The sequence below is a fragment of the Lissotriton vulgaris genome, chromosome 2_1, assembly GCF_964263255.1.
Source record: "Lissotriton vulgaris chromosome 2_1, aLisVul1.2, whole genome shotgun sequence".
Taxonomy (NCBI): Eukaryota; Metazoa; Chordata; class Amphibia; order Caudata; family Salamandridae; genus Lissotriton; species Lissotriton vulgaris.
The window spans coordinates 999,524,596-999,538,096 of NC_141687.1; the positions used below are offsets into that span (position 1 = coordinate 999,524,596).

A 13,501-nucleotide genomic window follows, 5' to 3' on the forward strand; every position below is an offset into this window, starting at 1 on the left:
CTCTGATACTTGCTTGGAGAAGACCCTTTATCCTTACCCTTCATTGCCGACAGATATTGCTATATATGACTTTAATCCTATACCTTTTTTCCTGATCAAGGCTACTGCAATGATCAATCCTCGTTCACTGATATTCTTACGGCTGCTCCTGCAGCTGTGAGGAACTCAGGAGAGTTTCCAGAATGACTCTTCATGGGTAGCTCTATCCATGCTCCAAAATCTTGCTCTTTTCTGCAAAAGGAACTCTCCTTGGGTTTCTCTGAGTAGGGTAGATTAGGCTCTTTGCTAGTTTAGTGTCAATCTCCTTTATGGATCATTCTGTATCGATTTATTCTGTCACTAATCAACCTTTTATTAATTATTTCTGAAAGCTTGATTAACTTGAATAAAGATGTCAAACCAGACTAATCCTTTAAGATAAATACAGGTTTTGAAAACATATTTAACCTTTCATCATTGACTGATCATTAAGGATCTAACAGTTGACGATATATGCATGGGTTGTATTTTCATTCGAGCTCTATTTGAAAAACAGCGGCAAAGGTCCAATTACCCTGTTAAGAGCCATCAGGATTCTAAAGGATGAAATCTGTAAGTTGGGGTGTTTAGTCTTAAATACCATTTGGCCAATCCTATTAAGCGCTAACAGTTTTTCCAAAGTTGTGTATTATTTTAACAGTGACATTGAGTGCTCCATAAAGCCCCGACCCTTACTGTCACTCCGCAAAAAAAAAAAAAACATAAACCCACACAAGTGAGCTAACACACTACTTTCCTCCCATCATATCAAAGCTACCACAATGTACCATAGGGAGTTTGGCTGGTAGTGCTGTCTGGCTGATATGAAACTGAGCAGAAGTACTCAGAACGTGTTTCTGGTAAGGGCAGTCTAATCTTTTGAACTGTACCCTCTCAACCTTCCCTTTGTCTTCAATCTGGGCATGTAATTACTCCAGTACTTTACCAATGGATGAGAAAATATCAAACCTTTGCACTCACATCTCTAACAAACAAAAACAGAGATTCAAGTTAAAATTTAAATTTGGGTGTTGGATATTTACTAGCGAGGTTTTGATTTAAAAAGTGCTGATCGACAGGCATTGCAGAAAGTGCACTGAGCAGCCGCTTCTGTTCCAAGCTACATTGCTCGTATAGCATTAATTAACATTATAGTGAAAACTATATTAGGCAATTGCCCCTTACACACACTACATCCATGCCGTCATCATGGGACACAGAATTATTTCCAACTTAACAACAAAATGAAAATCCAACTATATTATAGACACTGATGTCAGGCACTAATTACAAATGCCCGATAATTCCAAAGGTGCCAGTAATATAAATTACAGGCCCCTTTGAAATTAAGGGTTTAGCGTGAACACTATAGTGGTCATTAGGATGGTGGGCGGACTTTGCCCGCCCGCCATCCTCGTGGTAATAGGGACTGCCCGCCATAAGGGCGGGGGTCCCGTGGGGGGTATTAGGATGTGCCTGCCACAGTGGCGGGCACATCCTGCATGTTAAGCATTGTGGTGGGCGGTGCTCTCAGCACTGCCCGCCACAATGCTTAAAAAGCACATTTGCATTTGCATAATCAAAGCGGCAGGCACCGCGCGGTGCCTGCTGCTTTGATTATGCAAATGCAGGGGGGTACCACAGGTACCCCCCCCCCGGAGTGCACCCCCCTACTCTCCTTCACTCTGGGGGCCCGCAGGGGGCCCCCAGAGTAAAGTCTGCATGCCTTCCGCCACGGAAAGGCATTGAAAAATCCTATCATAATATGGCTGGTGGTGTCTGATAGACACCGCCACCATATTATTCCTTTTCCGCCCTGGCCGCTAGGCGACCAGGGCAGAAAAGCGGCAGACGGTCTTTCCATCCGCCGAGGTCCCCCCGCCATACTAATATGGTGGGGGGAAATCAAGAGTGGATGTCGGGCGGATAGCCCCCGCCAGGCTGGTGGTGGCCACCGCCAGCCTGGCGGGGGCAATCCGCCCGATATCATAATGGGCCTCTATATGTCCATGGTCTTTAAAGGAGATTTCACCAGTTGAAAGCAGGTGATGTTTCCAGAAAAAGTACCACAGAAAATGCAGATCTCAGACTTAGGTGTTCAATTTCTGCATGTGGTTCTCCAAATGATCCCTCTTCATTTTAACGTCTGGGACTTCCGGTATCAGCAACTCCCAGGAGAAGAGGATCAATATATCAAGGAGACACTCTCAAAATTAGGGCCTCAGTCTGTTAAATTCTGAAAAATTCTTGCAGTGGCTTAAAGTCAAAACTTTTATTTTCATTAAAGATATAACGCATACATGCCATTCATATTTTCACAGACTATGTTTTAATCGCCCGGAGGCTGTATCATATGAGGGTCTACGGTACCTGATTGCAAGAAGAGTATTTATTTTCATATTCTGTTTGGTTTTCATCAATGGAAAGATGATAACCCTTTCTTCTGATACTGTCCTCAGACTCAGATTTGTAGAACTTCTCATTATCCCCCTTCTCTTCTCCATCAGACTGTTCTTTTTGCTTTCTTTTCTTTCTTCTGTTTCGTCTTTCTTTTGCACTTTTTGTGCTGAGTTTCGACCGTTCGGAAGAAGTCTCTGAAAGTCGTTCTAATTCCCCATCTTGAAGGAAGTCTCTTGAATCAGCTGATGCTTCCTCTGCTGCTGCAGCTGCAAGTGCCTGCAACGTTATAAAATTGAAGATTTTTTAGAATTAACAGCACTGCAGAAGGCTAATCACTTTTTTTGTTCATAGTGGGGCATCATTTGCTAGGAAGTGGAAAAGATTAAGTGGGGGTTATGTAAGCAAATGTATTTGGGATAGGAATGTTTCTGATATTGGACTCTTTCTGACTTCTCGTACCATTTAAGAGACAATGTAGTCGCAAACAGACGAAATTTATCCAATCTTGCCAAATATGAACTGCTTTAAACATCTTTACAATTTCTTGGTGGAGGAAGGCTATTACCAATGGTGACACAGTATCACCATCATATATTTGCACTTAAAAAATGTTAAGCTGTTACGCGCATAGCCATTACTGATATGTATGCCTTTTACACTTAGATTTAGACAAAAAAAGTAATTTATCTGTTTGTTTAACTATAGATAGGGTATCAACATGTTAACATTGACAAGAGTGGGCCTAGGTACCTAACCCCATTTTGGAAAGTAAATGTTGCAGTTCTGCTTGTTGTGCCTAATTCGTTTTTGCTACATGCACCAAAGCACATGTGTTCTCATTTAAAATTGTTTTCTGTTACCTTATTGCATGAAGGTTATATTTGCTAATACTGATTAAGTTAACCATGTTTCTCAACACCTGCAAAGGATGGTAGGCAGAGGAGGAGAATACTCCTTTGCGTGATATTGTGATGGCCGAGGGGTTGAAAGAGAAGTTGGCATTTTCTTATTGGTGAGAAGGAGGCTGACATCAAGTACAGTGGTAACACAGTTTTTTAATTGATTCTTACTGGGTGGGAACATGTATGACTTGGATGAAATAATGTTAACTGTATTAAGCTTGTTAGTTAGATATAAAACTTGCCCATGTCCACCTTTAAAGGTGGACATCCTTTTTCCCTCTCTTGAGATCCAATGCTTCTTATTTTATTGCTCCTACAGCTACTATTGAAAGCAAGCATATTAATTCTCAATTTAATAGGACCCTTCATTTTTTTCTACTTTCAATACTATATTTGCTGACACATGTTGCTTCTAAATTTCCCGACTTACCCACAACCTTGGCTTAATATTAGGGAATTTCCTTTCATTGAAATCAAATGTTACCTTATTTTTCATATGCTGTCTTTAATAACGTATACTTGAATTTGCCAATTTGAATTACCTGGATTATGTTCATACATGACATATTTGGGTGATTATTAATTTATGCTTAATTAATCTGATTGGAGATTGCAACTTTACTAATTTGGAAATAAGCCTTCATAGTTTGGAAACGTATTCCTCTGTCATTATAGTGGAGAAAAATCTTCTTCTCTATCTTTGCAATGTTAATAAAACTATGATTTTAGACTCAGTTCGATAAAAAAGGTCCATCTTAGTGAATATAGCAGAGTTCTGATTTTGCACCAGTCTTGCACAGTGTACTTATCATCCTTATCTATCCAGCTATCACCAACATACCATTTGCTTGTAAAGATTTGGAAATACTTTACTTTTTCTACATAGTGGACAATCAAAATAACTCTCTCCTTATTTTGTGTGTTGACCTTCAAATTGTGAAGAGAAAACATTTTCTATGCTTTTTGTAACATGAAGCACACTGCCACCCTATTCTGAGCAGAACAGTTATATGAGTTTTAAGTAAGGTAAAGAAATAAACATAGTTTTTGCCTCCATAAGTCTCTATATATGTGTGAAATGTATTAGAATATATCCATCTGGATAAATGCAAATTAAAGTCAATGACAAAAACAATTTTGAGATGACCACTTAAGACCACTTACCAACCATTAACAATTAATAAAGTGCGCACTTGATTTACAAAAGTGTTTCCATCCAGTGGAGGTTTCATTGTCATTTGACCAAACCTATTTCATCTTTTTAAAACCATCTCAATGAAAGAACTTCACTTCAGAACATGCTATAGAGAGTGTCTAAACAAAGAATATGACAACCCTTTGAATGTTTAGCCTTGGCTAAAACTCTCTAGGGTTTCTATTAGAAACAAATAATTTCGCAGGAATCAAAAGTCTACATGTGCACTTGACCCAAACTTTAGAATTGTGTCTAATCTAACACTAAATCATTTACAATGTTCAAATAGAGTCTATTTATAAAATTGTCAAAAGAACAAACTCACACAGGGAAGCTTGACACACATAAAACAAACAATAGTAAATTACCATTCCAAATAAGGAATGCTTATGTTATGGCCCACATGCGTGGTTTTGAAAACGTTTAACAACCTCCATTTTCACATTGCGATGTACTATGATTTTTAAACTACCATCAAATCACATTAAGATCCTGTAATTTTACTTTAATTTTAGAACTTTTGATGGCTTTAAGAAATTATTCTATGTTCGCATTTTAAACACCAACATTCCAGTGGTTATTTGTTTAATTCACATGTTATAACCAACGGCAATATCTGAAACACACAGAAAAAGCCCCCAACTAAAAAGCATTCAAAAGCACTCATAAAAGCTTAGGTCTCACCCAACAAGTAAATGGACTTACCCACATCGCTGGACACCTACTGGCCCGTATTTTCATAATCTTTGACAAGATCCATGTTGGCAAGCCCACAGCAGTCCCCTGCTCAGACCACGCCCTAGTCAAGTTCAGCATCCCTGACTGGGTTCAATGCACATGCATTACCACCATATCAGCCCTCTGAAACTGGAACAGCATTACTAACAACGACTTCAACATCGCTCTCCACATCCACATCCACTGATCCGAACCCAACAGCCTCCCCAAACCCATCAATAATTTCAACAATTGGATCACCTCTTGCATCGACTCCCTGCCCCCTTAAAACAACACAATAGAATATTTAGACTCCAGGTCAGTTCATACACAGTGGAACACAGGTTGATGAAACACCACTGCAAAAAAATGTAGCACAAATAGAAAATGAGCCAGGGCAATGCAGGCAGGGGCATGTTCAATTCGGCCCGGAGACGCTACCACCAAATGATCTGGACCAAATGAATGTGCCACTCTGGTGACTGCATCGATACTAGCACCACTAGAAGCAGAGAAATGTCGCCATTGTGAAAGAGTTCACCTCAGCAGGAGCTGCCTTCAACCAGATCACCCCTCACAGGACCTCTGCAACAATATCTCTCAATTATTCAGACACTCTCAACGGACCTCTGCAACCATATCTCTCAATTATTCAGACCTGAAGGTCGTTGACAAACTTATCCAAAGAACCAATGCTAACCATGTGGTCCATCATCATCCCGGAAGAAACAGCCAACACCATGAAGTTCATGTTATGTTATGTTAAGTTATGTGTATTTGTAAAGCGCACTATGGTCCACAAGGGTATCCTGGGGCTGAGTAGATGTGTGTGCCTTGCCCTGCCTATATTAGGTGGGATAATTGGAAAGAAAACAGGTCTTCAGCTTCTTTTGAAATTTAAGAAGAGAGGAGGAGTCTCTAATGTGGGGAAAGAGGTAATTTCATGCCTTAGAGGCAATATAAGAGAATGCCTGTCCTCTTGATCTGGTTTTGTGTATGCATGACATGTGTGTGAGTCCTGCAGAGTGGAGGTGCCTGATGGTTGGTGGAAGGAGATGCAACGGTTCAGGTAGGTGGGGCTTGAGTTGTGCAGTGACTTGAATGTGGGTGTTAGGAGCCCATCCAATCAGAGGTCCCGTCAGACCCCTGATCCTACCATGCCTATTACAGAGGACTGCAACCCATCGGTGCCATGCTCAGACCCATTCTAAATGCATGTACATCTTCTGCGACCTTCCTGGATACTTGGATACACATACCTGTCCCCCCTTTGCTGAAGAAACACTCTCGGACCCTTCAATGCTTGCTTTCCACAGACCAATCTCCCTGCTAATATTCTAAGCCAAAGGTTTTGAGAAAATCATCAACAGACACCTCACTGAATACCTCAATGATTACCAACTCCTTGACACCACTCAGTCTGGCTTCAAACCCAACGTCATCATGGAAACTGCCCTCATTGTCACCACATATGACAACCGCATGACTTTGGATGGAGGAGAAACAACAGCCCTTATCCTCCATGACCTCCCCATTCTCATCCAACGTCAGCACATCTGATTCGAAGGACATGTGCTCTGATGGATCTGTTCCTTTCTGTTGGAAGGACCCAGTCAGTCAGCATAGCACTGTACACCTCGGATGCCCACAACTTCATCTGCAGAGTTCCACATGGATCCTGCCTTAACCCCGCCCTCTTCAACACATACATGATCCCTCTAGCCAGCATTATATGCTCTCACAATGAAAACATCCTCTCCTATGCTGACAACACCAATCTCATTCTCTCCCTCATAGACAAGACACCCACTATCCGGAACAAGTTTAACGACTGCATGACTGAAATCGCCCACTGGCTGTGGGATCTGGATTGTCATCTCTCTGTAAAAGCACTTTATTGTAGGACTCCACTGGTGGCCAACAGAGCAAGGATAGACATTCACACCCAACACACACATCAAGAACCTCAGGCTCATCATCAACAGCAAACTTGACATGACCTCCCAAATCAATGCTGTCACCGCCTCATAATTTCATACCCTGAAAATGCTGAGAAAGATGTTCAAATGGCTCCCAATCAGCACCTGGAATACTGCCATGCACACCTTCATCACGAGCAAGCTGGACCATCTATGCCGGCATCTTAATAAAAAAAATACCAGAAGGCTGCACACCATTCAGAACTTGGTTGTCAGAATCACTCTCAACGTCCCAGGCTGCGCTCACTTAACACCACACATGAATGAGCTTTGCTGGCTACCAATACACGAACAAGCACAATTCAAACTCCTCATACACACTTTCAAGGCACTACATAACACTGGTCCAGCATACCTCAACAATAGCATCTGCTTTAACAAACCTTCCATTCACCTCTGCTTGTCTGAGCTCCTACTTGCACATATCCCGCACACATGGAAAACCAGATACAGCGGTCGAGCCATCACCTACATTGATCCTAAAAGCATGGAATGACCTTCAGCTACACATAAGAGCCTTCTCTTCACTCTTTGAATTCCACAAGAAAATGATGACCTGGCTTTTCTAGTGGTCGCAGTAGGCCCTAGGTGTAGCTAGACTCACACCTGCTCAGTGCCAGGATACCTTCCTGGGTAAACAATTGTTTTACAAATCTGCTTAACATAACATAAGTAATAACTGTATCACCTGAAGGGAGACCAGTGACAGTTGTCAATCCTTTTTTATGACATAGAATTTGGCACAACCGAAGCCACACTTTGAATCTGAGACTCTGCAGACTCTTTTCAATTTACTGGGACTCCTGTTTGCAAGTTCAAATGCCCTCTGGAAGAATGTGTGGCTTTTTATGACAACCCTTATGTAACTCCCACTGTTCTGCTTTACCTCTACTGTAGTTTGCCAATGTGCAGCATGCCCTATATTACCTAGAGCCCAGTGGCCACCAAAGCATTTTCTTGTTTCAACCACAGTTCAAACCACAATCACCACAGACCAACAAATCAAACATACAGGAGTTCTACACTGCAGCTCAGCAAACACCAACTTAAGCCTGTATCTGCAGTTGACATCAATCATAGCCAGTACAAAAGGAAAGGGAGAGGAAATGGTCACCATGGTGACAAGTTACTCCTCGGTTCATCGTTTTCTTTCCTTTCTTCTCTTCCCGGCTGTTCCACACAAACATAATGCAAGATATAAGTGACAATATAGTCAATAGCAGTCATCATAAAAGTTGAACTGGTAACAAACACAACTCTATTCTGGGGATGCTGCAACACTTATACACAGAAGCCAATACAGGAGCTATTGCCTCTTTTCTCGCAGATGAGCCACACTGATGAAAGGAGGGCTTACATGTGCAAGCCCCGATCAGAAGGAGATCCCAACAGATGACAACAGACAGCAGTGCAGCACTGGTGGGGCCTTACGTTTTCAAGGAGCAGTGCTCTATGTAGAAGTAGCAATCAACTGGTGAGCACTGCAGAATGTAGCAGGACAGAGCAGAAACCAATCTTCACGCCATGGGGGAATGTTGTAGCAGCGACTGGGGAGACAGATGCACTACTATGGAGCTTAAGTGAAGGGCTGCCTGTAGGCCAACCTATTGGCAGCTATCTTTCTGTTGACATTTATTCTGATATGGCTGGCTGTCGCATGGTACTACTCTGAAAGTATTTATCTCTGGAGTTGGTTGAACTAAATCTCTCAGTGAAGTGCAGGTTTTGTTATTATTTGTTTAATCAGAATTTTGACTACCCACTATAAGTGATTTTTAAAGCACATCATACAATATGTTTAGAAATTAATAATGGGTTCTGTTATTTATTTGCTTTTTCCAATTTTGTATCCTCTAACATCTCTATAAAAGTTTCTGTCAATGTTTTCATTCTTCACTACTGTGTAGAAGTTGACAGCACCATCAATATATATCAATGGCATTCAGTATCCTCAAACCAAAACAAAAGGTCTGTTTCTTTCACCCATGGCCAGGAGACCATAGTTACATACATAAGAGTTCAACTCCAACCACTGGGCATTCTTGCTAGACATCACTATTCTTTATAACATGAGAAGTTGGCTGTTTCCAAACATCCCTGTGACCCATTGAGGGTTAGGGATTTCTTCTTTCTTGCTCTCAAGCTGCAGAATTTGTTGCCATCAATCACCAGTTCTTTGCTTATAATTTTATTGTGCCCTCATCCTGTGTTCAATGGTACTCACAATTCAACTAGGAATGGAAGATAAAATAACTGTGCTCCACTAGTTTGAACATTCCCTTAGATTTAAGGACCTCTATGCTCAATAGTGACACTTTCTATGCAAAGTACAACCATTCAGTTTAGCATTAATACCCTCCACACCCTTACATACATTTTACTCCACCCTATGTACAGTTGAACTGGGAATTTGCTTATCACTGTTATACAGTTTCTGAGAAGATCTTTTTTTCATGGAACAATACACTATCCCCCTTTCATGAGGCCCTCAACTGTGTCAGTCTTCCATTCTCATGTCCCCTAACTAACCAGCGTCACTTCTTTAACTCAGGGTCATTGTCTCTTTCTGCTAAGCGCCTTGAGACCTTTTTGGTGATTCGTGCGCTATATAAGAACCTATGACTTATGACTTATGACATGACTTATGATGTGAAAAGCTTAAAACTGAGTAATTACGTGACAACTGGCATGGTTTACAGAATAATTGTCTACGTCAAAAAATATACACCATTCTAACTGTAAATCCCGAAGCTTCCTCTTTTTTCACACACTCTTTCACCTTCATGCTCGGAAGTGATTGATGACAGATTCAGGAATTTACCTGTGAAAAATCACATAAGCTATGTGCTATATCTCAATTTCAATACGGTTTCCAAATTAGACCCCTCATGGTGGTGAGCACTGTTATACATGGTTCCTATAGTAAATTGTATTCAGGAAAATACATTCTGAGCACATTTATTCTACTTGGAAAATAATAAAGCAGCATTATATTGAGCAGTCAGTCATATGTTGATTGTGGTGCTATTGTGTTTTTGGGTCTTTGGAGGGGAATGAAGAGAAGTGGTTTGTTTTTAAGAGCAGTTATGGAATGTTGTAGGAGGAAGAATTCAGGGCTAGTAGGCATGTCCACTAATTAACAGGTTCTTTCCTCTAATGAGACATAAAGAGCTGTAATTTGATCTGTTCACCTTTCATATGTCTACTAACATGGCTAGACTGTCCAACATTTATTGGTCTGTGCTTCAGTTCCGGAAATTATCTTTTTTAAAGAGCACATTAACCACTATGTTGATATTTTCAGCTGTCTGTTCACTCTCTCGGTGCCTCAACTTCTAATGAGATAGACAAACCAAAGAAGGCAATAACTAACTCTACCACCTCTGAGTACCACAAGACCTAAACATGTGATGTCCACATGAAGCTGGAGGGTCTGGTATTGTGAATTCATTCCAACAACAAGCATATATCACAGTAGTAAAGTAATACTTCATCTTGATTACCTAGACAAAATCTGACAGTATTGATATAGGAGACATTTAAACCTTGGTAAAAGTCTTTCAAGCCAGTTTGGTGGTGGAAGACTTGCTCTGCCAGCCTGGAAAAGAACCCATTCAGCAAAACTGAGGTTCCCAGACACTGTTGTGACGTATTTTTAGCGAAGGTATTTCACCTAGATGATTGAAGCACATTCAGAGAAAATATAATGGTGGGCAGACCCTCATGTACACCATTATATATTTTGCAGAAATAAAGCTTCAGGACCTCTGATGAATGCAGAGCGATTTTTTGGCTCATTGCAGATACATGTTGACCGTTTTATTCAGGACGATTGGTTTTCAATAAAAGAACCACTGTATAAGTCCTATTTTTCACTTGTTTTAACCAATGCGAGTTGGACTCTTAATAAAGTTGGTGATAGTCACAACTCGGCATTTTTTAACGCTTGCACATTTTCACACTTTTGTGGTTGGCACTACTCAACACACACTAAACCCGCTCCGCTGTAAGCAGGCGTAGTAGCACACTGGGAGGACATTTGGTCCTTCCAGTGAGAACCCAATGATGAAGCATGTCACCACTAGGTGATGAGTGAGGGTTCTTTTTACCACCTAATTGTATGTTGTTTTATTCACTGGGTTTAGTTCCTTGTTTAGACAGCTTGATTGTGTACCTTAGGCACCCAATCACGTCGCCCTTTTGTTGTTATTTCGATTATTTAGTTTGGGGTAGAAGGGCGATTTCAATATACCCTAACTCTCTTATTGTGATTTGAAAATGTACTTCTACATCAACATGGAACTAACATTTTAGTGTCTCGAGATACAGGTCCAAGTTTACCATGTGAAACTAACGGTGCCACTAAATGTAACATACCACCATCATGAGAAGAAATAGAGACCCTAGATAATTGACCTGATTTCTATTCCATATTGATCATCATACAGAAGTCACACATTTCTAAAAACATGTTGGGGAAATAACGCTGCCAGAACATGTACCACAAAGCATCATGGTCTCACATCTTATAACTTCCCTCAGTTAGTTATCGCTACTAATGATTTTCTAAGCTGTCTTATTGGTTATTCAGATACTCAACAGCATCAAGGTGATGCCATAGTATCTTTAACAGGTGGATCTACTGATTGAGTACAACAAGTTTTCGTTAAGCCCACAAGAAACAAAGCCACATTTCGAATAAGTGGCATTTAGTGTTCTAGGCAAAATCAATAGATGTGGCAAACAGTCCAGTCAAAACAGGTTTTCATAGGTCAGTTATCAACTAGGGAAAACACTGCCTAAATGATGTCTGAAATTTGACTGCACAGTCTTTAAAATGGTATACAGATGACAGCAATATTAAACAGTCCTACATTTTTAAAGAATACAATAGTTTGTATTCAAAGTCTTATGAGCATCAATACCATTCTTTTGCATGGCTACCTAAATTCAGTCAGTCTGAAGATAAAGACATCTGTAAAAATTCAAAATGCAGCCTCCACAAAACCTGACTTTCAAATGCAACGCTAAAATCCCTTAATATGTTGATGGCAAACATTGAACATTTTCCCTTCAAAATCCCATGTTGTTCTAATAGCAATAAGGGAGTACCACTTTTGTGCCACTTAATGGTTTTGAAGAAGGACAACTTCTCCCGCCATTGTGATTTACATACTGCCAGGGAATAATGGAATTATTTTAAGGCTATAAGAGTTTATTAAGCAGAATATGATTCTAATTCAAGAGACAATAGCGGCAGTGGCTGTGGAACACAATCTATCAGTCTCGCTCGACTGCCCGCCAAGCGACCCTTTTTTGCTAGCCTTTGTTTTAGTGAATCAGTTATAATGGTGTCATCTCTTGGTCCACACAAGACTCACAATCCAATTAAAACAAGCATTTGCAATGCAATAGGTCTCGCATTAGGAAAGTTTGAGCTATTGGTATTGTAAATTACACATTTTTTATTTATGTTTTGTTTTTTAAAAATTGCGAAATTAATAGCTTTGTCATTTACAATGCCAATAGTTATAACTTTTGCAAATGTGACACCTATAGCATTTGTAATGCAATATGTGTTATATTTACGTGACTTACATGTATTGATATCACAAATAACAATGTATTTTAATTGTTTTTAATAATACTTAAATAAAAGTTATTGTAATTCATAATGGCAATAGCTTACACTTTTGTAAATAATGTTTGTGAACATTATGTTCAGTGTATTTTATTGTGACGAAAATCCAAGAACAGAAGTGAAATATTAACATTCTTTTTGTTACATTTGAAATAAAGCTTGAAACATTGAGAGAACATATTTGAATCAGTTGTTGTTGAATGGTTGCACAGATTGATGCTGTGGTGGCGCTGAGTGAAGTTGTGGTGGCGAACAAGTGATGCTGTGGCGTTTAGTGATGCTGTGGTAGCGCATAATGATGTTGTGGTGCCACTGAGTGATGTTGTGGTGGTGCTGAGTGATGCTGTATGCTATGCTAGGTTTTGTTTTGCTATCCTATGTTTTGTTATGTTATGTTTTGCTATCCTATGCTTTGATTTGTTATGCTATGCTGTGTTTTGTTATGCTATGCTATGTTTTGTTATGCTATGTTTTGTAATGCTATGCTATGTTTTGTTATGCTATGCTATGTTTTGTTGTGTTTTGCTATGCTATTCTTTGTTATGCTATGCTATGTTTTGTTGTGTTTTATTATGCTATGCTTTGTTTTGCTATGCTATGTTTTGTTATGCTATGTTTTGTTATGCTATGCTATGCTTTGTCATGAGGG

At 40.0% G+C, this 13,501-nt stretch overlaps 1 protein-coding gene across 1 annotated transcript in view; it reads right to left on the reverse strand.

Moving 5' to 3' along the window:
- The window catches only part of LOC147731528 (sodium channel protein type 2 subunit alpha-like), a 951,803-nt gene that overhangs the window by 442,555 nt on the left and 495,747 nt on the right, over positions 1-13,501 (reverse strand). The window contains exon 11 of the mRNA XM_086956592.1: positions 2,389-2,694. Within this exon, the coding sequence (XP_086812718.1) occupies positions 2,389-2,694 (306 nt within the window). The remainder of the gene's footprint in view (positions 1-2,388; positions 2,695-13,501) is intronic.